We start from the raw sequence: 23,555 nt of genomic DNA on the forward strand, positions 1-23,555 counted from the left end.
TTGTAAAAATACAGTGGAACCTCTGTTTTCATTCACTGCGTTTTTTGTAGGATTTGGTTTGATGAAAATTATTGCCACAAATGCTTTCGTACACTGTCTAGGTTATTGTTCGGTCCAACAGTTTGCCAAACAAACTAGAGTGCTCAAAGCATATACACACTGGTGACTCAGTCTCTGAAGGATGGATAGTGGTTCTTTTACAGTTGGGACACTATAGACCAGGGGTCACCAACGTGGTGCCCCACGACCACATGAGGTGCCCGCAAGCCTGCTTTTCATTTCTGAAATACAAAATGTGAGTTGTGGACACCAGCATTTTGTTAATGTTCTGGTAAAACAAGCATATTCGCTTTGTTTGGGTTTAAAATAAGCTCTGAAAATAAATGTTACAAAAATGAGTAGCTCTTGGCCATTTTCATTTTGTAAAAGTAGCTCTCACAAGGAAAAACGTTGGTGACCCCTGGTATAGACTGAGTCCGACCAAGGAATCATTTTATCATTGTCTTTGGGTGTTTTTTTCTTTATTCACAGAATGATGAACTCTGTTTCCTTCCTTCCTCCTTTCAAGCTGTGCGCTGATGAGGTGTTCAAGTGCACTGTGTATTTCTGAGGTAGAGGACTGTGATTCCTTTTTTAAAAAATCCTTTAAAAATTGCAAGTGCAAAAACTTTGCTAAAGTGAAAACATTATTGAATTCAAGACAGGTAGCATCCCAATAAGACTGTAATGTAAAGTTTCCTGAACACAGGTTGCAGGGAGAATGGTTTAAGTGAGACATATTACAGGCCAGGCATGCAGTGACGGGTGTCACGACGCAGTATGTACTCGGAACGCAATTGGTTCAAGTGGGTTCCACGAGTGCGTGAGTGACAGGAAGTAAGTAGTAGTAGTAGTACTTTATTAATCCCATAGCAGGGAAATTCACCTGTTACAGCAGCAAGCAAGATACACAAGGAAAGAATGCATAGTGACATAGTGAATACAAAAAGGTTCAGGTGTTGTCGAGCCTGATAGCGGTCGGTACAAAGGACCTGCGGAACCTCTCCTTCTTACACCGTGGGTGTAACAGTCTGCTGCTGAAGGAGCTGCCCAGGGAAACAACAGTGTCATGTAGCGGGTGAGAGGTGTTGTCCATGATGGATGTCAGCTTAGCCAACATCCTTCTCTCCCCCACTTCCTCCACGGAGTCCAAAGGACCGTCCAAGACAGAGCTCGCTCTCTTGATCAGCCTATTTATCCTGCTCCTGTCCCTGTCCGTGCTGCCCCCTCTCCAGCAGCCCACAGCATAGAAGATGGCTGAGGCCACCACAGAGTCATAGAAGGTCCGTAAGAGAGTCCTGCACACACCAAAGGACCTCAGTCTCCTCAGCAGGTGGAGGCGACTCTGGCCCTTCTTGTAGAGGGCGTGGGTGTTGACGGACCAGTCCAGTTTGTTGGTAAGGTGAACACCCAGGAATTTGTAGCTGTCTACCAACTCTATGTCCGCTCCCCGGATGTTCACCGGTGTGAAATGGGATGTTTTCCTCTGGAAGTTAATGATCATCTCCTTTGTCTTGCTGGTGTTGAGTTGCAGCTGGTTAAGCTCACTCCAGCTGACAAAGTCCCTGATGACCGTCCTGTATTCCAGATCATTCCCCTCCGAAACACAACCAACAATGGCTGTGTCATCGAGTATACAAGTAAAGCTGTCGTGTACAGTATAAATTCAATAATCTTGAAATTATATTGCTGTTTTTGGTACATTTGCACTTTAGGAGAAGAAAACATGTATTTTACTTGTGTACTGTATTTGTATTTTCTAATTAATTTTAGTTTGTAATCTGTTTTTCTAGTCAAACTGGTGTAGCTTGCAATTTGGTAACCAGGATCTTTTTTGTATGCAATGTGTTTTGTGGTTTATGGAACTAGGAAATATCAATTAGATAAACAAAATAGCACATGCTAATGGTAATCCAAAATTGTTCAACTCTGGAAAAACTGTTGACACTTTTCTCCTTGTATTCACATATCAACCAGGCTTATACTGTAGGTCATTGTAAATCCTTTGCATTTTATTCAACGAAAAAGAATCTGAAAATGTCTCACCATCCATTACTCAACTCAAAATTACTGTCCCAAACATGAACTGAAACTTGACCAAAGGATTTACAGTCTTACTGTTTTTCCCTTCTCTTCTCAGCTTCCTTCTTTCCAGCCATAGACTTGTTGACAACTGCATGCAGGTAGGAGTAGAAGAAGAGAAGGTTATCATACTCTCCGTTGTACTCTTGAGCAAGGCATTGCTCATGGAAGTCCTTGAGAAAATAGTAGATGGCTTCAATCGTCGCCAGGTAAGTGTCTGGTTTGCCCTTCTGAGAGCGCCAGAAACAAGTTTTCCTCGTTTTCAGCTCAACTTGGAGCAGGTCTGAAAGGTCAGAACACAGTGTGGTGATGTTAGATTGTGGTGTGAGTTCACCTGTCACACTTAGAGTACCTTGTAACCTCTCATCTGTGCTAATTTTGTTGGTCTGGTTCCACGTGCTGTCAATGAAGACCACCCTCTGGAGGGGATGTGCTCTTGATTCTGAGTCCTTTCTTTCATCTGTGGTCTCTGACTCATGGTCCTCTGCAGTGTGTGTGGCAGCTGGGGCATTTTCTATTTTCCGTCTCTTCAACCAAGGTTCACCAGGGGGGTCACGTGTCCTCTCGTCCAAACATTGCATTATGTCTTGCACTGTGACTGCGCCTGGACCGGGGAACACCAACACAACCTGAAAAGACAATTTAGAATGCATGAAGTTAAAGACGGTTTCTGCTGTTGACACTATCTAAAGCCTGCTGTCACTGAATGTGTCATGGTACATATGGATTCTGGCTCAGTCTGGACTGTTACATATACTGTGCCAGAACTACAAAATATTGACTTTCAATATTTTTTAACTAGTAATGTGCCATATTCAACCACAAAACTGCGATAATTTATTAATACATTTAAAAAAAAAAACATGATACAGTGAAGGAGCGATGTTTGAACTGCGATGTAGCGAGGGATGACTGTAATTTGAGTCTCTAAATCTGTAAACAATGCAGAATTTAAGGATTTAAGTATATAAATACTTTAAGATAACATTCAATTTAAAAATAAGCAAGTATATGACATTAGCAGCTTGATGAGGAAAAAAAAAAGACATTCAGGATGTGCTTGGAACATCCAACATATCAAACTATAGTGGACCAAAAAATAACAGCAATATGATGACAAGTAGCTCACATTACTGTACTACTGAAAATTCTACGACATGCAAGTTAAAGTGGCAACTAACCTTGTCTTTATCAAACTCTGGAATGCAGGGGTATGTGTATATGGTGACATCACTGGGTGCAAGAATCTTGGCATGAACAGCAGTGCTCTTGCCATCTGTCTCATTAGGGTGCTTGATGATGTCTATCTTCACTGGAAGCTAAAAGACGAGTCATGTCATTCAACCTCACCCAATGCAGCACTAATAAAACTGACTTAACAGTCATAACATTTCCAGTACATTAAAAACATCAGGAGGACTTTCACTGAAGGCCGCGAAGAACAAACAAGGCCAAACCTTTTTATACTGACCTTGACGTCAGGAATTTCTTGCAGATTGATGTCCACTAATAAGCAGCATGTGTAGCAGAAGAACATCCTTGATCCTCCACATTTAGCACACTTTGACCTGCCCCTCTGCTGCACTTTCTCCAGCACTGCATGTGATGCCAATTTCAGTCCTTGAAGAGGTTGCTTGGAGAGCTCCTGAGTGTCTGCAGAAGCGCTGGACACTGTCGTTTTATCACAGCAATGAGCGTGAACACGCGGGCCTTGAGCCAATCTGCTCATGCTTGCTTTTTTAAAAATATTTATAGCTGCTGCAAGAGGGAAACATTATGCTTTCAGTTGACGGACTTACACACAATAGATTGAAGGCGACATTTTCACTTTTTAAACATTTTTTTCTTAGGTGGTTGCTTTATGCTTGGTTATATAGAACACATTTAGCAATACTGAAAATACATACTTTAAACCCATATTACCAATGCATAATTAATAGGAAATTATACTATACCTAAGATATTTGTCTGACTGGAATGATTGAGGCTATGTAAATACATAATTAGAACTAGTGATAGTGGCTCGTCGTGCCTGTATATGCGCCTTAAGCTCAACTACCGTTGCCTACATACACAGTGCATACTTGTATTACATTTGTTCATTCTTTAGGTCCATGTTGAAGAATAAACCTAAGAACAAACTACGACAGTGTGTCGAGTGGAGTCGGCGCACATCACATTGGGCTAGCACCGTTAGCTAATAGCATGGAAAAACGCGTTTGTGTTGACGGCCACGCTGTCACTGGAGCACGTCACAAGACTGTCTGACACAAGTGTGTTTCACTTACTTGTCACACAACAAACCATGAGGTAACGCGCCTTCACCGCTCAAGACGAGAATGCAGAATACGGCATCTTCAACGACAGCGCTACAGCACTTCCGGGTGCACTACGGTGGCGGGGAAATGCCACAACATTAGAGAACGACTATGCGCGTACAGTATGTTACATTACATTTGGACAAAGACAGGACACGAAACCACCGTGGTAAATGCCACCAACTTAAAGAAAATTATTGAGGTTTTTAAAAAAGGTTTTGGTACTGTACCTACCTTCTGTATTCAGTAAATGCATGTTTAGATTGAGACATACTATATATGTGACAGCTACCATACAGTGGCATACCCACTACTCCTACTACAAGTCCCTGAATGTGCCACGCCGCGTTTTCACGTGTCATCGTTTGAAACAACATTAAGAGGTAATTTTATCAACAGTTTTGAGGATATAAGTGCATTTGTAAAGACAAGTTGCATTAGATATTTATAATTCAAAATTTATGTAAATTGTGTCTTTGTGGCTAAAACATTAGCTAACGAAGGCTAGTTAGCTAAAGATAATAAGATAATGTTAGCAGTCTGAGCTATAGCAATGCAAATCTGTTATCAGTTCATACCCTTTGTATGTGTATCCAACAAACTAATGTTTAACATATGAGACAATTGTATAGTTTCTTTTGAAAATATCAATGACATTTTTAATTTTTTATTAGTTTATTGGATCTAGATTTGAGCATAACATTTCACATCTTATTTTCCCCTGAGATTATTCAAAACCTCAACTGGTCAGTTGAATGAAAGAAAGCGTAAAATTTTATTTCACGCTAGTGTTTTCCAAAGACAGATGTTGGTGGGTTTCAAGCTCTTTTGTACTAAAGCCAGGCTGCATTTGAAAAGGCTGAGAAGATCATGGAGGACAGTGTATCAACTCAATTGCAGTAGATTTTCTTGAGCTTTATTTCACACTTCAATAGTTGTGATATACCAGTGGTCTCTCCGGTCGTCACGTCCACTGAAGTTACCAAATATTTACTCTGTATAACCACCTAGCGTCATGTCATAGGTATGTTACATAGGTGTGTCACAAATAGCGTGTTAACAGCGCTAACTAATTTATATAATCAATTATGCTAAAGTTCTTCAGTGTAATTAACGAATGTGCAGCATGTCAAACGACGCCTCTCTGTTGTGATGGCAGACGAAGGCACAGTGTAGCGCCCCCACACAGTCACACAGAGTCTGACGCTCTATTATAACTTAATTCTGACCTGAACACATCAACAGCAGTGCAATTCCAATGCCATATATATATCTGCTACTCACAAACACATCTCTAGTTTGCCCAACATCGGAAAAACACTTTGTCATTGTCACTAGACGACCGCGAGATGCATTCACGGACACTCCGAATATCAAAACAACGTCTTTATTACGTGTGTATGTGTGGTCTAAATAAACAGAAAGACAAAGAAAAGAAAAACAGTACCGGTAAGTAGATATTGCCATCACTCACTGACGTAACTCTTACTGTGGAAGTACAATTACTTTAGTTGTACTTCGTATGCTCGGAAATCCCAGAAAATACATGTACAGTACTGTACACTCAAAACATGTGAATTCATCTTACATGGTGTCTTTGACCACAACTCCTCAATGTTCTTAATAACGCGGTTAAAGTGAGACTAGTGCTATAGGCAGATCGATTTTCAGACATACAGTATGTGGTATCTTTTAGCTTGATTTAAATGTTCAGTTCATTTTGAGCTGGTAATACATTCATACATAAATATATACAGTGTTTCCCCGTTTATCGCGGGGAATTGGTTCCCAAAATAGCCCGCAATAAATGAAATCAAGGAAGTAGCCAACAAAAATTTTATCCCTTATCCTATAATGACGCAGAACACAATGCATGTTGATACGCTGTAAAAAAAACCCAAAACGAACAAACTAAAACTGCACCAAAAAAAGTCTGCGAAAGGTGAACCGCGATGGAGTGAGAGAACACTGTATATAATGGTGTCCTGTCATTTATCTTTCTGTTCCTAAAATACAGTAGAAACTGGCATATTTCACACATAGTCGCAAATGGTGGTTAATCATGATTGATATCATAATGATATTATTTGACAGCCCTAATTTGGCGGTCGTGGCTCAGGAGGTAGAGCAGGTCTTCCAGAAACTGGAAGGGTTGGTGGTTCGATCCTCGCTCCTCCACCCAGTCATTGTTGTTGTGTCCCTGGACAAGACACTTCACCCACCTTCCACCTTGCCTCTAGTGCTGCCCACACTGGTGTATGAATGTGAATGAATCTCTGGAGGTGGTTGGAGAGGTCATAGTTGTGAATTGGCAGCCATGTTTCCATCAGACTACCCCGGGGCAGCTGTGGCTACAGATGTAGATAACCACCACCAGTGCGTGACTGAGGAGTGAATGATTAATGGGTTCACTTCATTATGAAGAGCTTTGAGTGCCTTAAAAATTATTATTACTAATTTCATGTGATGCTTTTTTTTAACAGTATATTCTCAAATATGCCAAATTTGTCATAGATCAACGATGCTTGGTTGTCAAACGTTTTATGAAAATCACTTGTTGCCTTGCATAACAAACAGATGTGTCTTGAATAAGACGTTCCAACATCAAGATATTGGATTAGTAGTCAGCCAAATGAGATACATGTGATGAGTTGCTTCTAAAATTAGCAGTTCATATGAATCTATCAGTCTTATCAGACACACAACAGCTTCAATTTCTGTTGGCTGCCTTTATTGGGCGTTAGTTCTGCCCAAAAGAGATTCTGCTACATGACAATTTACATGGCAACAACTGGCTTTTTGCCGTCTGGTGCATACCCAGACTTACAGAATCACTTAACATACATGCACACATTTACCCTTTTCAAAATTTAGATCCGTTCATTTCGATAAAGCTTGTCCTCATTACGGTTCACGGGTGAACTGGAGCCTATCTCAGCTGACTTTGGGTGAGAGGTGGGGTACATCCTCGACTGGTCACCAGTCAATCGCAGTGCACATATAGACAAACAACCATTCACACTCACAAGGACAATTTAGAATGTTAAATTAACCTAACATGCATTTTTGGGGGGATGTGGGAGAAAGTTGGACTACCTGGGAAAAAAAATCCCACGCAAGCGTGGCCAGAACATGCAAGCTCCACACAGAGATGTTCCAAGATAGAGTCAAACCCAGAGCTTGTGAGATGTAAGATACATGTTATTTAAATAAATTTAAAAAGTCCATTTTGAAACCTAAATGTTTGTGTTGTCAGGCTCCAAAATGCTGCTGTCATGTAAAACAATGTTTAAATGCAATAATGGCAGCTATCCTTTACAGCTGCCAGGTAGTCTTTAGATCACAGTTCAACAATTTACAAGTGCTTGTATGATTGCCAGTGATAGGCTCATAGTCTTGTAAAAAGATATAAAAGGATCGCATTCTGACGTTTTCACACACAAAAAAGGGCAGTTATTCATTGTGGGAGAAAGTGTGATTTTTGTGGTTGTGTTGCTGCCTCTTTCACAATACTTTGTTGTTCTGTAATACAGAATTCCCCATGTTGTATAACCATCGGTTTCTTGAAATTAAAGCCCTAATAAGGCCCTTATTTCAGCTGTCTCCCCCCTTTCTGTCTCTTCCCCCTTTCTACCGCTGCCCCAACACCACCTCTCCACATCGCACGAGACTCTGTGGCCCCCATCCAAGTTGATCTGCACTTGCCAACACTTTGACAACCCCCCCCAGCCCCCATGTTTGTCTCCCTCCCTCCCTTCCCTTCCCAAGGTGCTGCTCACAGTGTCAGACTGCCCTTGTCTGCACAAGCAGTTGGTAATAAGGACCACATGTGGCTCTCAGCTTTCATGCCTCCACACAAATGCTGTGATACATTCTAAGTCTATATTGAGTCATTGTTGTAGCATCAGTATTATGTAACCTCAAAGCATTAAAAAGCTCTGATGATTTGTTGCAATTAACACAGAGTTTGGTGGGGAAATTACTGATAAACATTTAAACTACAGGACAGGTCAACCTCTGAAATTTTGGTGTTTAGAAACACTGACTGTATTTCCCATTGAAAATAATAGAAATCATTTATAGAAAAAAAACCCATCTGTGCTTATCTTCGATACTGCATGGGGGGCAGTAACTTTTGCATGTGTATGTTCTAGAGAGGCAACTAACGATGATTTTCTTAGTCGATTAAATACAGTAATCGGTTAGGCTCTGCAACTCTTTCACAAGAGTGTAGGTATACGGATTACTGAGCATTCCTACAGACCTCTGCCAAGGCAATATTGTCAGCAAAAGGAAGGACAGTTTCAATTATGTTATACTGACTCAAATGGTAAAAATTAATGTATTCAGATGACATTTTCAGATGCTCACGAAAATGTAATGGGGTCTTCCTTGGACCATGTGCCTTGTGAAACTTCAAAGGTAGCAGATGGGGGGGGGGGGCAAGTCATTACACAGGCATGACTTGGTGGTGTAAATGCGGAGCTTGTCAAGCTATGCCGACAGAAATGGAGTTTGCCATACAGTGTTACCATCATTAAAAAGGCTTTGTTTGTATGGCGAGGAGGACATCGCTCCAAGAGATTGCATCGTAACGAACAAAGAATTGTTAGCACTAACAAACCCTGCAGTGATAGTTTTTTCCACCTACCCAAAATAAACTGGAAAAGACGCCCCAGACCAGCTGGACCAGACGGACAACTGTCCATCGAGTAAGTCCCGATGATATTGATTGTGATACATGGAGCACGTACTGTAGCACATGATATTCAACACAGTCCATCTAGCCATGTACCAACAAAACATGGAATGTGGGCTAATACGTTACAGATAAATTGGTTGTCTATTTGTAGTTTTCCACATGCTTGTTCTTGTTTCCTAGTCAGTCCTATTGCATTATTTTGAACAGAGCTCGGTAGTGGCGTGAGGGGAAGCACAACTAAGCCAGAAAAATTGTTTTTTGAGTTAGCTGCTGCAATAACAATGGCGCTGTAGCATTGTTTTTATACAGGTCAGTTATGTAAATAGAACATTGTTGGCGTTTTTTGGAGGGTTTTTTTTAGAGCTTAATCTTTAAAATAGGTGTGTCTGGTTACATGCATTGTTAGCTCCCACATGTGGATTATGGGCAAAATTCGAAAAACAGTGCAGTTTTCCTTTCAGGTGTAAATTATGCCATACTGCATTGTTTTTCCTGACAATTCTCTTTCACTGGTGCTGGCTCAAGCCACTCTTTGGTCCACAGAGAATACACGGCCTTGAATGAGAAATGTGTTTACATTTTAAGTATGTTACTAATTATCTGCTAAGACTAACTTTGCGTGACTTGGCAGATGGCTTCACCTGGCTCAGATGTTGTTTGGGTCAAATTTATTTCAGAGGTTTGCTTTCTCAATTTGACTGTCTTTATCTGACAGGGGTCCTCCGAACCAGATGTGAACCCAGGCAACAGAGGTAAAACTACGTGCACATGTGTGTGTTCATGCATGCGTGACGATGGATGGTGTGGGAACTCTGCCAGTGTGTCTGTGTTATTTTGCTGCACTGACAGGATGCAATGTCGTCTAAACTCTGCAGGAATGAAAATAACAGAAGGGCATGTCTCATATTTGGATCCTAGATTAATTGATTTATCCTCTAATCATATTTCAGTCTCCCTGAGACTGTGAGGGAACATGTCATCTGTCTGCAGGAGTCTAAAGCCAAAAAGTTATCCCAAATGTTTCTTTACCAAGTGTAATAAATTGGATTATATTAAAGGTGATTTGATTATTTTTTTCCAATATGTCACCTAATCTGAGAAATGGATTCTTTAATATGTCCAGAGGACTTGAGATGCTTGCTGAGTGCTTTTGTCTTAATTCAATAATCTAATCACAAAAAGGCTTTGGAAGAATTGAACCAATAAAATGGCCTGGGATTATATGATTGTGTTCAAAAGTATGAAGTTATGTTACATTCACATTTATATTTTATATATACATAGACAAGGGCCGCTTGGGCATCTCTGTGTGGAGTTTGCATGTTCTCCCCGTGCATGCGTGGGTTTTCTCCGGGTACTCTGGTTTCCTCCCGAATTCTAAAAACATGCATGTTAGGTTAATGGGCGACTCTAAATTGTCCATGTCCGTGAATGATTGTTTGTCTATATGTGCCCTGCGATTGGCTGGCGACCAGTCCAGGGTGTAGCCCGCCTCTCGCCCGAATTCAGATGGGATAGGCTGTAGCATAGCATACTGCAACCCTAATTAGGGTAAGCAGCATAGAAAATGCATGGATATACATAGACAAAACAATATTAACACCAAAATCAAATCAAATGACTAATTGCTGTTAGCATACAGTATCAGTCTAATCTGCCCTGGGCCATGAGAATCAGGAGTGCTGGCCAATGTCACTTCAAACACTATTACAAATGGGGCTTTTTCTTTAACCAACCACCACCTCACAGCTGGCCCACAATAACATCAGCATTTTTTCGTTCTCTGATTGGTTGATCAGAGCAAAACTGTTCAACAAATAGTCTGTAGCAATCTGCAAATGAGGATGGGTTTTGTCCATAAATAATTAGCATCGCTGGTGAGTATGATGTGTTTTGTTTTCGTTTTGTATGTATTTGTCACGTTATTAGAAAAATATTGATTTTGAACTGCTCCAGATGATGTAGTGTGGAAATTTTGAGTTGTCTGACGCTTGTTACTTATGAGTGCCAACTTCACAGGCAGCATACATGATATAATAATGGTATTCATCCCCAATACGCGAAATTCCTCTCTCTCTGTAAAGCCACACCTTGCTACATTGTGTTATTACGTCTTACTGATGGTTTTAATAGTGGTGGTATTAAGAATCAAGTCCCCACGGAAGGCCCAGGTACCAAATGCATGGCCCGCCACTGGTATTTATTATGATTAATGGATAATAAAAAAAACTATTTTATTTGGTATGTAAAAATTACTTACTGTAAAATTTGTTTTAGCAATAAATGTGGCTAATTATGTAGAAATATATATATATATATATAACTTGAATATAAATATATATATATATATATATATATACACACACACACACACACATATATACATATATTAATACAGTATATAGTGTATACATTAATACATATCACTTAATACAAATACGGGATTGAGCAGTTTTCTGCCCTCTGGTGGTAGAAAACTAAATCTAACTTTGCACAAATGCTTTATGCCTCACTTGAATGGCTGCTGGGCTAAATGAATAAATCAAAGCGCATTGTAAGGATGATAATGACCACATCATGTGATATTTTACAGCATAATGTAGGAAGAGAGTGAGACCACATTCATTCATTGGCCTACCACAATTACACATTGTATATATATATATACAGTCAAACCTGTCTTAGCGGCCACTTTTATAGAACGGCCACCTGCCTATAGCAGCCACTGAAAAATCCCCCGCAGCAAATTTACATGTTATAGACCCTGTGTATAGCAGTCACCTGTCCAACGCAGCCAGCGGCCACCCATTTTGTCTCCCTTGGTCAATATCTGACCGCATATAGCGGCCAAATTACCGACTCAAGTAAAAGCTTCATGCACGAAAAAGTTTTGTTTTTCAATCAATGAAGCCGTCGTGTGTAGACTTTAATTACTGAGTCCTAGCTCAGTCACAATCATTCACAAGATCCACACAAACTGTCAGTTGTTCCACATAAAAAGCCATCTTCTTTGGAGCTTGCTATTTCCTGGTCAAACATGTAACTTTAAGAGCATTTGCACCAAAACATTACCGCAAAGTAGGCTGGGAACAGGACGTGCTCCCAGCGACGCTACAATTAAAAAAAAAAAAAAAACATACGCTAGCATGCATGCGGCAGCAAAACTGAGATCGGTTGTACTTAATTGAAGTATTTTAGAATGTACTCACGTTATTTTTGATCAATCCTCATCCACAAATCCATCAGAGTCCTCACCTTCTGTATTCGACACAAAAAAAGCCGTCTTCTTTTCCGTTTGCTACTAGTCTGTTAACTTGTCAGTGTTATTCAGCTCTGAAGCAAAGAAGGAAACTTCTCCTATTGCTTCTGCCAACTTTATTTACTGAACGCAGCCACCAGACAGCAGCTCAGAACACACACACATATCTCAACATCGTCTCTCCTTCCTGCTTGCCCACAAGGCAAAGGTTAAACAAGCCCCACTACATAGCTGTCCAGCCAATGCCTGTAACAAGTGACACCGTTTATTTCCTGGTGTGCACTGGTCAATACTGTAATGCTGCTTGTTGTGGGGAAGGAGAGACTCACGTCGCCGATGCATTTTAATCGCTTTATTAACAGCGGAGAACACTGCAGGACTTTACATCCACGCCAACATAAACACACTTCCCTTGAATAACTGTATTGCAACTGATGTGAAACTGATGAGGGGTAGGATTAAATAAGCTTTGCTTCTTCCTACTCCTTTTTGGACACGCAAAATTGTGAATTGTACTATGTGATGTGCTACTCATGCACTCATGCTACTCATGACTCATGCATGTTCAGGATGAATTAGCCTAGTAGTGCTGTACAACTTTTATCCGCAGTCCGCAGTGCCCTCTACTGGTCAACATAATTATTATTTTTTCCCCTTTTTTTTTCCTTTTTTTTCCCTCTACTGGTCAACATTCAAACTGGACGCCAACCTGTCTGTAGAGGCCACCCGTCTATAGCGGCCACTTTTGCAGACTCCCTCTAGTGGCTGCTATAGACAAGTTTGACTGTACATATATATATATATATATATATATATATATACATATATACATATATATATATATATATATATTATCTATATTACATTATGCGGGTGTAATAGTCTGTCTGGTAGTGTTAGTGTGTGATCATAAGTGCTGTTGTGTACTTCTTGAAATACATACAGTATAATTGACACAAATAATCTAAATAAGTAAGTAGTGTTCACTTGCAGCAGCAAGTATTTATTTCCAAATCCCATAAGAAGGTGCCAGTGAGCAACTTTAAAATTTAAGCAGGTCATCTTTACAGTCCAAAAGGGATAGACAAAACCATTTGTGTAAAAATGCCAAGTCAATGTTACTAATTCTGACTCTACTTTGTGTTAAATGAGTTGTGCAAGTCCAGCTTGCTTCAACTTAGCCACCTTTTGTGTGTGTGGCTTTTGTGTGAGACCCCCTCATGTAGCACATTCTCTTTGTAAAGGATATGGTCCAGACGGAGTGTAATACAGGTGATTGTAAAAAAATAAGAAAATACATACAGGAAGCTATTTTATAAAGAAATATAATATTTAATAAAAATAACTAACATTGAATAGTGGTTTAATAAAATGCTTGTGTAGCAAGTCTTTCTGATCTTCTGGCTTGATGTGCCATTTGAAGACATCCAGAATGTTTTAGTTTGTGTGTCTGCGGGATTTTTTGTCCATCCTTCCATCTCTAGTTTTTGTTTATCCCAAGTGTTGAAGTGTTGACGTGTCCATTATGTCTCGATGAAAATTCAGTTATAACTGATGGTGCCATTCCAACTCCTGATTACAGGTGTGTCCCAGGTCTGTCTATATTGTGTTTTATAATAATTTACGTAATGTACGTCTTGAGAAGAGTGGAGTGTGGCTGGTGATACGTTTAATTGTCCATTAACATATTTGGTAACTGAATTCATACAAATAGTGAGTCCTCTGTCTCAGTCCGCCGGTCTCTCCTCCTCCTTGCATTTCATGGGGATGAAGTGTGATGCTATGCGCTCCCTCCTCGTCTTCTTCCCTCTCATTGGCCGTCCTTTCTGAGACAGCGCTATGAACATTTCTTTGCCGTTTTTAGTCCACTTCGTAGAGGAATATGCGTTGAAGTAGTTTTCTAGGAAAACCTCCTTGAAGTTGCAGTTGTCGTTGTAGATCCTCTGTAAAGGGTCACAAGAATGGTAACTTAAGTTCCGGCCCGTGCTGTTGTCATAAGCTTTGTATCTTTTCAACATTGAGGAATTACCTTGCCTTGCAGCTGTCCAGCCTTGTTCATGGAGATGTAATGCTGACTCTTTACGCCTTTAATAGCCAGTACGCCCCCTTCAGACACTGTCCTGATCTCTAAGATGCCTATCAGGCAGTATGAAAACAGAGACAGAGAACAGAATAGGTAAAATGTTGTTGACATCCAGCATTCACTCCATAAACCATTCCACCCTCATCATTCGTCTTCATTAGCAGAATGAGATGGAAGTTCCTGTGGTTAATTTGAAAGTGGCCTCTCTGGCTTCATTCAATCTTTTTAGTTGACCTGTTTGGTTTGTTTTACACAAGCCACAACCTATATGCCATAGCACATATGGGAGACAGCATAAGGCTCATTCTCAATCCCCCAGGGATTGAGAAAACTGCCTCCTTGCATGAGCTTTGCACGCCATACTCAAGGCCTGCTCTTCAAAACTGTCAGAGTACGTGCATGCAGGTATTCATTGTCAAGTCATCCAAGCAACTAATAGTTACTGTCTGTGTATGTGTATGCAGTACACCTAGTGACGTTGTTGATGTCTATGAATGCATGTCTATGAATCTATGAATGCTTATAAAGCACCAACGTTTAATGTATAGATTCTAACAATGTTTATTATTGTGTTGTAGTTTGTGGTTGTGTAGAACTGCTGTGTATCATGTTGAGGGTTGCTGCTAACATTTTGGTAATCTTATTTAGCTTCAGGAAAGGGCTACAACCACAGTAATAAATATATTTTTAAACGAATACTTCTCTGACATTGACAATCAGTCCTGAGCCTCATTATCTTCGGCACTAAAAAGAGGCGCTATTGCATTATATCCAGTGTTTTCCCACCACAAATAAATTTGGACCGCCACAAATAGGTTTGGTGCCACCTGTTCACACTCGCTCATAAACAATTATAATGGGACTGTCTGCAAATATAACCTGTCATTAAAACTCTGTAGAGTAGATGGCATCGTAACACTGCTTCTTAACACACCTCAAATGGTGTGACAGGGAATAAGAAGCCATAATAGGAGGGATCAGCGTTGCGACTTTTTCACAAAATTTAGTGAGTATTCAGACCCCTCTCGATGTGTTTTTCAAAGAGCCGACTAGCAACAAATTTCGCGACTTTTTCTGGAGACTCATGAAACACTGTATGACACTTTCCAACAAGCATCGAGTCCTGCTGTGTGTCCATCCGCCCCATCTAAAAGCACTCACAGGTGGCTCCGTCTTGCTTGTAACATAAAAAAAACCCAAAGAACCGACAAAAGAAAGTTAATTTATATTTGTAAACTTACTACTGTATATGCATTGTTTCTTGCTCACTTTTTGTCTCTCCATGCAAATTAGATGATGACGTGTGCCCCACCCCCCCACTGCCTTTGTTTTTCTATTTGAATGTCTCATGTAAGAATGAATTAATTAGCAATGATTCACTTGATTATGTAGTCAGCCAATATGCTGACTAATGGGTCCAGCTTAAAAGGCAATAAATAATAAATAATGCATTTTTAATAATATACTGACAAAATCTATAGATTATTCCAGGAAATCCTAAAATAAGGCATTTGTTATAGTGCTGTGCACATCACAGAAAGCAAATAAATCGCATATCTGAAAATAAGATGCAAAAATGTTTGCACCTGACCGCTGGAAGAAAGAGGGAAGACCTCTATTACGAAATTCCAGACTGACATTGAGCATGCAGTGTTGATCTCACTAGCTAGATCACAAACAGATGACAGTCTCCCAATCGTGGAATGTTGTTTATGCGCAGCACTCTGCCTGCCTATAACTGCCCCTTCAGCGCATGCTGAGAGTTAGTCATCCCTGCTCTGTTATTGTTCAGGCACTCCCAAAGTACTACTAGTTGTAGCGTGTTTACACATTTCATTTATTTTATTTATATTGTTCATTAATTGGTGCAAACGATTAATTTTCCTGAAGGATTGTTTTCAGAGATGGTAATTTTAACGCATGTATTTGAATGATGAGAAAGTGCGGCGTCATGCTCTTATAGCATGAAAACACTGTTCCAATAATACTGTATTTCAACAGTTAGGGTTGTTTGAGATACTGTGCAAAGATGGATTTTATTTTTACACTGAGATACTGTTTTGTTTTGTCCCTAAAGCATGTTGCCACATCCTGTCTGATTTGTGCTGTATAAATACATTTTGAATCCAATATTTAAAAGCTCTTTGGAGTGCACGGTCCTGTACGATGTATATACTATGCAAATAACAGGGTTTCACCGTATGCGCTAAAATAAGGACTGTCAATTAAAATTTTTAATCAGATTAATCACGGTTTTCAAATGAATTAATCATCATTAACACTATGTCTGAAATATGCCCATTTGTACTGTATTATATTGAAATTACATTTGTATGTATTAACAGCACCAAATTAACTGAACATTTAAATCCAGTTAAGAGATGGCACACGTCTGAAAATCTATTTATCTAACACTGGTTTCTTTAATAGGAGAATATTTGAATCAGACTGTGTATTTCTGAGCAATGAGTTGCTTTCAAAGACACCACGTCATCTAAGTTGAATTCAAAATTTCTGGAATTTCCAAGCATACTTAAATGCAGCAACTTCTACTTCCGCATTAAGAGTTACAGAGTAATAAAAATATCCACTTTTATTTCTGTTTATTTAGACCACTCATACGCGCATAATAAAGACTTTGTGATGTTCGGGGGGCCCCTGAATGCATCTCACGGTCTGTCTCGACAATGAGGAAGTATTGTTGCAATGATGAATGGACTAGAGACCTGTTTGTTTGGAGTTGGAGACAGATATATGGTGTTGGAATTACACTGTTGTTGATGTGTTCAGGTCAGAATAAAGTTATGAAAGAGTGTCAGACTCTGTGTGACTCCCTGGGGAGCTACACTGTGCCGCCGTCTGTCATCATAACAGAGAGCCGTGGCTCGTGATGATGTGTATGCGTTATTACGCAAAAAAAATGTACGTAATTAATGAAATAAATTAGTTCCCTCCGTTACTGCGCTATTTTTGACAGCCCTATTTAAAATTAAAATTGCACATGATGGTACGGTAGATAGCCTTTATTCATTGTCTCGTTCAGGGGTCGGCAACCTTTAGCATCAAAAGAGCCATTTTGCCTCCTCTTCGAGTCAAAATCTTTTTTAAATGTTACCTGTTACAAAATTCAACAAGCACAAGTGCAGCGTGCATGTGTAAGCCTACTCTGAAATCATTTAAACACTCTGGAAACCTTTTTGAGTGGTTCCCACATTTGTTTAAAATTAAAACAAAAGGTAGCCAACTTGCAGGCCAACAAAAGATAGCCAACAAACAAAGCTAATCAGATTTACACCTCTGATGAATTGTCATCAATGAGCATTCTGTTGTGCTATCCTTGACGGTCTTTGCAGAGAGAGATATTCTTTTATTTTCTAAATCATTTCTTGTTTATTTTTTTAATTGGGAGAATACATGCTCTGATATTTTTATGAATGATTCTTTCATGTATTCTCCATCCGTGAATGGCTTCCCCCTCCTCCCCATCTCATGTGCAGCCCAGTGTTGCCAACTTGGCCATTGGTCAAACTTGGCCTTGACAAATGTAGGGACTGGTAGTTGGAGACTTAGTGAAAGCACTGGTTTTTGGTAGACTCAGTGAAAGCACGTATTGCTCTGAGGTTGCTGCTGAAAGGTCCACCCCCCTCACAGCAGTCACAAGCGGTCAATGCACACAGTCAGCTCCTGCGGCACACTATCTGCCTCTCCCGTAGTCACCACCTCGGTGATTAGGGTGTCATGGGCTCCGAGCTCATAGATACCGCACGCTTCTCGTTATAACATATTGCTATGCTCTAATTACATAGTTACACTAGCCTACTCCCTTCCCTTGCTCATGCAATGAGCAGTCAGAACGCAGTCTAGATGCATTCACGGACTTGCAGCGAGTCAGATATTTAACCTTCTTTTTAAAAATGCACATTTCCCCTACTTCGGTGTTAAAAAAATCACCACGTTCGGCCAAGGGAGCCGCAACAAGGAGGCTGAACAGCTGCATGCAAAGCTGGAGCCACGGGTTGCCGACCCTGGTCGAGTAAATTGTTTTTTTTTAGTTTCAAAGTACACAGTACTGTTCACTTGTATTAGTAATTTCTAAAAATACCTTTTTATGTAGCTGCACCTGACACCAGGCTGAGTTTGCAGCAATCCTGCTATCGCCCCCTCAAAACTATAAAACACATAATGTCCATGTTTTTCGTTTGTCCTCTTGTGGTTTACTTTGTTCTTAATCAACCTGGCAGCAGTTTGTCTGCTTTTTTTTATTGCAATCACTATCGTATTTGCTGCAAACTCATATTAAGCACTGCCCATGGAGTTCCACTTTAATGTTCATGTGCTGACAATTACTTTTTACAAGTTTGTTAAAAGTAAAACCAGCTGCCATCTTATTTGCCCCACCACTGAGTTTGATTTTTGTATTACATAGTCAAAACGAAATTATCCTGGAAAAAATACCTGATATTACCACAACAGTGCAAACTAGAGTACATTGTGTTTTTAAAATAAATTGTTATTAATGATTGCTGTCCTTTTTCTTTGAATCCCAATGGGACCGTCAGAAAAGCAAACTTGGCACCTAAGATAACAGTAGGCGTTCTCGGAAACGCCAAAAAAGGCAGAAAATACACAACATACATGCTTATTGTTTGGGATGTAGAAGTAAAAAACAGTTCTAGTGTCAGTTTCACATTGTGGTTACTTTTGTTTTGTACAAAACAATGCCTTTGCCATACTTAGAAATGATATAGAAATTTGTGCACTGATGGTCAAATTAAAGGCTTATGTGCTAAATACTATCTGTGTCTTCTTTGCGTGCAATTGTTAGCCACAAGAGGCTGCATCATTGTTTCTCTCTTGGTTGCCAACCATTGCACAAACATCTTTCCCATCCTCTTTGAGGCCTTCTGTTGTCATAACATACCAACATTCCAGCCAGAACATCCTCAGCGTGACAGAGACTCCTGATAGCGCCTAAAATATGAACTTTCAGAACACTTCGCTCGAAAGCAACCATTTACGAATGTGAGCAACAGTTTTTAGAATTTCCCTTCTTGGATGACACCGTTTCTGTTCTATCACTATTTAAACGTGCCATTGTTAACTAGGTTGCTGAGGGCCACAATTCAGTAATATGGATTTTTTTTTTAATATATATATATATGTATGTAATTCCACTTTAGACATGCTACAGAAGCACTGCCTGTGTCATGTCGAAATAATCAGAAATAATCTCAAAAACTCAAACCTCATAAACCACTCGGCGTTATATCTGACTCCAGCTGTACACTCATAGCACTATATTATTTATTTATTGATTTCTATTAATGTCTCTTCTTTTGTTGTAGCTTAATTTATTGGTACTTATGTTTCTGATGTTCTGATTCATTTTCTTGTGTTTTTCTTTCTTTCTTTTTCCTGGGAGAATGAACAGAACAAGAATTTCATTGCATAGTATAACTGCTGTTTTACTGTGCATATGACAATAAAACTCTTGAATCTTGAATCTTGAATATCCCTGCGCATTTTCGCCTGTGCGTTCATGTGTATGTGACGAAGACGCTTGCATCTACTTCCACGACGGAACGCACAGGCAACAGTGCGCAGGAATATGGCGGGAGACATATATAACGGCAAGCGTTTTGTGAGGTCTGATTTTTTGGAGAAGGCATTTTTGTGATGCAAATGTATAAATCTTTTGAACACTAATTGTTTTGAGAAGCCAAAGTCTTTACTTAATTGTCCCCAGCAACTAAGTGGAACTACGTTCTTCATCACGGAAATCTGACCAGAACTGGACTTAGGAGACCAAGTGGGGGGTAAGTCGCTGTTATTGGACTACAATGCTGATGGGGATGTCATACAACTTCATATCAAAATCCTAACTATCCCTTTAAGAAACGGACGTGTAGAAAACACACAGTTCTATAGTGGAGTTCATGATGCGAATAATAACCTACATAATAAGCTGCTACAAGTGAATGGATACATTTTGTCATAGACATAGCCTGTTCCCCAATGCCACGGGGGAGCAAGAACGAATCAGAAGGGGAGCTGCTAACTGTCATATGACATCTACAAAGTGACGTTGCGATCGACCCAAACTACCTTCACAATCAGCCGGTATCTTGCAATCAACGTAATGGGCACCCCTGCTCCAGGACTATTTAACTTGAACTTGAATTTAGTTGGATGCATGTTTTGGAGTAATACAAAGAAATGAGAAAGCAATTACACAATAAATAGTTTTTAGTTCAAATTTCTGTAACAAATAAAAACAAAACAAAAGTCTGAGCTGGGATTGAACCCACAGCCTCTGTCTTGTACCCTGGACCTGTATCATTGTACCAGCAGGAATTGACAGGTGAGCAGGTGAACTCTGCCACTGTATTTTCTTATTGTGCCGTGTGCTATCAGTCGTTGTGGCAACGAGCACGGTGTCAGATTACTCGTCTCTTTTTTTTCTTTCCTGCCTCGGGATGACTTGGTGCTCCGTGCCTCACCACAGCTACGCTTATCTTTTGCGCATTTGCTGAGAATGCAAATGGGGGCCCCCAAGGATTGTGGGGCCCGACACGCGTGTTCTGCATGAAGGGAGGAGTGGCTCTGCTTTTGACGGAGAGTAAATAAGGCAAAACAAATGTGCAAGGTCACACGTGCTTGTCACCCAGCCACTCAGTTAACTTCATTACAGACTTGTTATGGTTTTGACAGGCCTCCGCTGCCACCTGCTTTGTTTTACCGCTGTCACTCCGGCTGCACTAAAAGAGACACACGGCTCATTGACGTTGCTATTCAGCAACACTTTGCTGGCACCTTGACAGGCTAAAGAATCTTTACAACTAATCCTGCATGGCAGATATAAACATTGCGTAATTTTAAACTCATCTCTTGCCTTCATCTTGACCTACACTTGACGCGTGGCGCTTGTGTCACTGGAAATCTCACAGAAATGAAAGTGTGAATGCTGAGAAATGCTATAGTGTGGAAAATGGCAAAAAATATTAATTGAGGGCTATAAATCTGATTAATATGGCGCAGCATATCATAGCAATCTCCAAATACCATGCAGATATTCCCACGAGGGATTGTGAGCAGTATAGGAAAGAGTCTAATTAGATTCTCAGCAAGTGGACGGAGCCACAGTATTTATTTTCTGTTAATGATCTAAAGTCAAATATAGAACAGATGAGGCTTAGCTAAGGCTAATGGGGAAAAAGCCAAACAGCTAGCAATAATAACAGCAACAATGGCATAATTTTCAGTGGAAACTACTGCTAGTATATTCCTATACAAGCTTTACACTGTCTACTCTTTAGTTATATCCAAGTCTCATTTCTATAGTATTGTCCCTTGAGAGAATGAAATATGATGTACTGTACATATGTACAGTATTTATGACAACATATAGCTTCCTTCCTCCAAGGTACAAACGTTTAAGAAAAGATCCTGGATAAAGACGCATTTGACAGCAAGCACAATTAAGCCAATCAGAAGCCTGAAAAAGCAGGTCCCTCAATAAAGTTAACGATTCGATGTACATTTACACATACATATTACATAAACATTATAAACATTCAACATCTAAATATTTGTAAGGCGCCCGGGAGACGACAGGGATGACCATTTTTTTAAATCAACTGCATATCTGTCATTACACAAAATGAACTGAGCATTAACATCATCAGATTAGTGCTGTCTTTTTAAATGTAGTTTTTTAAAGTATGTGAACATGGCCCAAGTTGCAGTTTTTAGCACTGGTGCCGCTAGTAAGCATAAAGGCATTATAGGATCATAGTTAATCTAGAGTTAATCAGCGCACAGTATAAGGAGGAGCTCACATAAACAGTCATCCTTACTGTAACAGTTGGTCGGATCTTGAGTCCCATTGATGTTGCCCTCATCATCAATTGTCAGGAACCACTGGGTGCGGCTAAATAGCTGGCGGATCCGCACATCACCTCCCTCCATATAGTCATAATTCCTGGTGTGACGCTCGTGTCTAGAACAGTTCATGATGGCAGCAAGTTGCGCCGGCGTGCAGTCACTGTAGACCACACACACACTGCTGAACAGGAAGATGGCATGCAGGTAGAGTCCCGAGAAAACATTTGGAAGGTTCCATGTCAGCATCCATTTGTGCATTATAGTACAATGCAGTTGGGATCAATGAACAACATACTGAAATGGGAGAAGAGATTGGTGCGCTATCCCTCAGCCCAAGCGAACTCCCTGAACCCGCCAGTCACTCCAGTTAAACCTCTCGGGTCACTGTTCTTGCAGGATGGAGCCCTTGCGGGACATTGAGTCGGGCTGGTTGTGGAGGAAACGCTTCTGAAGTGTGGTGACGTTGAGGTTGGAGAACAGTCCGTCGCCTGTCTTTTTGTCTGATGGTTCTCCCTAGTCTTCAGTGTGGCTACACATTGTCTGCTCCATCTTCCCGAGACCACAGTCTGTCAACAGACATAATATGTCTTGTCAGGAAATGTTATACAAACTTGTCACAACCACTTGTTTGAGCCTATCCTAAGCACTAAACGTAGGAGTGTGTGAGATTTTCTGTAATTATTTTCCATAAATACATACTGTTTGGGTAATGTTTGACCGACATGTGTCTACATGTGTGACAAATTGCATCACTGTTTTGCAGTAGTTGGGAATTCACCATGCATCATCACAGATACATGCTTTCAAATAAAGAGATAAAATGTAAAATTGAACAACTTACATGTGATGGCAGGTCTTGCCAGTGATGTATTTCCCTTCATCAGAAATTTGAATTAAAACACCTAAAATAAGTCCAGCAATGCAGTCCAAACATGAGAGGAGAGCTTCAGTTCCCATGGATGTCTGCCTGCTTCTGGCACAGAGACTCTGTGCACCCTCCACTGTCGCTTAGATAAATGCCTCCCGCTGACCTCACTTGAGAGCAATTAGATCCCAACCACTCAGCTGTCCCTGGCTGAGATGCAGAGGAGAAACACCCTCCGTTTGCTTCTGGCTGTCTCTCACACTCAAGACATGAGAGGGAGCTATAAACTCTTAACAGCAGGCTCTCCTAGACGTGTGCACCCA

General features: G+C 40.3%; 2 protein-coding genes across 3 annotated transcripts; both read right to left on the bottom strand.

Annotated features, from left to right (window-relative positions):
- Positions 1–952: 952 nt before the first annotated feature.
- Positions 953–4,548, bottom strand: dtwd1 (DTW domain containing 1). 2 transcript variants are annotated; one of them, XM_054770758.1, is made up of 5 exons: positions 4,410–4,548; positions 3,593–3,879; positions 3,303–3,440; positions 2,474–2,750; positions 953–2,404 (listed from the first exon to the last, which is right to left on the bottom strand). In XM_054770758.1, the coding sequence occupies exons 1-5, from the start codon at positions 4,426–4,428 to the stop codon at positions 2,154–2,156; spliced, it is 972 nt and encodes a 323-aa protein (XP_054626733.1). In that variant the 5' UTR covers positions 4,429–4,548; the 3' UTR covers positions 953–2,153. The 2 variants fall into 2 exon arrangements, with proteins under 2 accessions (XP_054626733.1, XP_054626734.1); XM_054770759.1 differs by having other exon boundaries at positions 3,593–3,792; positions 4,410–4,514.
- Positions 4,549–13,357: 8,809 nt separating this feature from the next.
- fgf7 (fibroblast growth factor 7) lies at positions 13,358–23,469 on the bottom strand. Its single transcript, XM_054771054.1, has 4 exons — positions 23,209–23,469; positions 22,340–22,933; positions 14,430–14,536; positions 13,358–14,343 (listed from the first exon to the last, which is right to left on the bottom strand). The coding sequence occupies exons 2-4, from the start codon at positions 22,623–22,625 to the stop codon at positions 14,128–14,130; spliced, it is 609 nt and encodes a 202-aa protein (XP_054627029.1). The 5' UTR covers positions 22,626–22,933; positions 23,209–23,469; the 3' UTR covers positions 13,358–14,127.
- Between the last annotated feature and the right edge of the window lie 86 nt (positions 23,470–23,555).

The sequence above is a fragment of the Dunckerocampus dactyliophorus genome, chromosome 3, assembly GCF_027744805.1.
Source record: "Dunckerocampus dactyliophorus isolate RoL2022-P2 chromosome 3, RoL_Ddac_1.1, whole genome shotgun sequence".
Lineage (NCBI taxonomy): Eukaryota > Metazoa > Chordata > Actinopteri > Syngnathiformes > Syngnathidae > Dunckerocampus > Dunckerocampus dactyliophorus.

What these genes read in the sequence shown, in the direction of transcription:
- fgf7 (XM_054771054.1), bottom strand. Translation starts at nt 22,625, where the DNA reads ATGCACAAATGGATGCTGACATGGAACCTTCCAAATGTTTTCTCGGGA. An exon ending in AGATCCGACCAACTGTTACA is followed by an intron (nt 14,537 to 22,339) that starts GTAAGGATGACT and finishes ACTGCCTGATAG; the next exon opens with GCATCTTAGAGATCAGGACA. An exon ending in CTGGACAGCTGCAAGGCAAG is followed by an intron (nt 14,344 to 14,429) that starts GTAATTCCTCAA and finishes GACCCTTTACAG; the next exon opens with AGGATCTACAACGACAACTG.
- dtwd1 (XM_054770758.1), bottom strand. An exon ending in CAGAGTTTGATAAAGACAAG is followed by an intron (nt 2,751 to 3,302) that starts GTTAGTTGCCAC and finishes TTGTCTTTTCAG; the next exon opens with GTTGTGTTGGTGTTCCCCGG. An exon ending in CACAGATGAGAGGTTACAAG is followed by an intron (nt 2,405 to 2,473) that starts GTACTCTAAGTG and finishes CTGACCTTTCAG; the next exon opens with ACCTGCTCCAAGTTGAGCTG.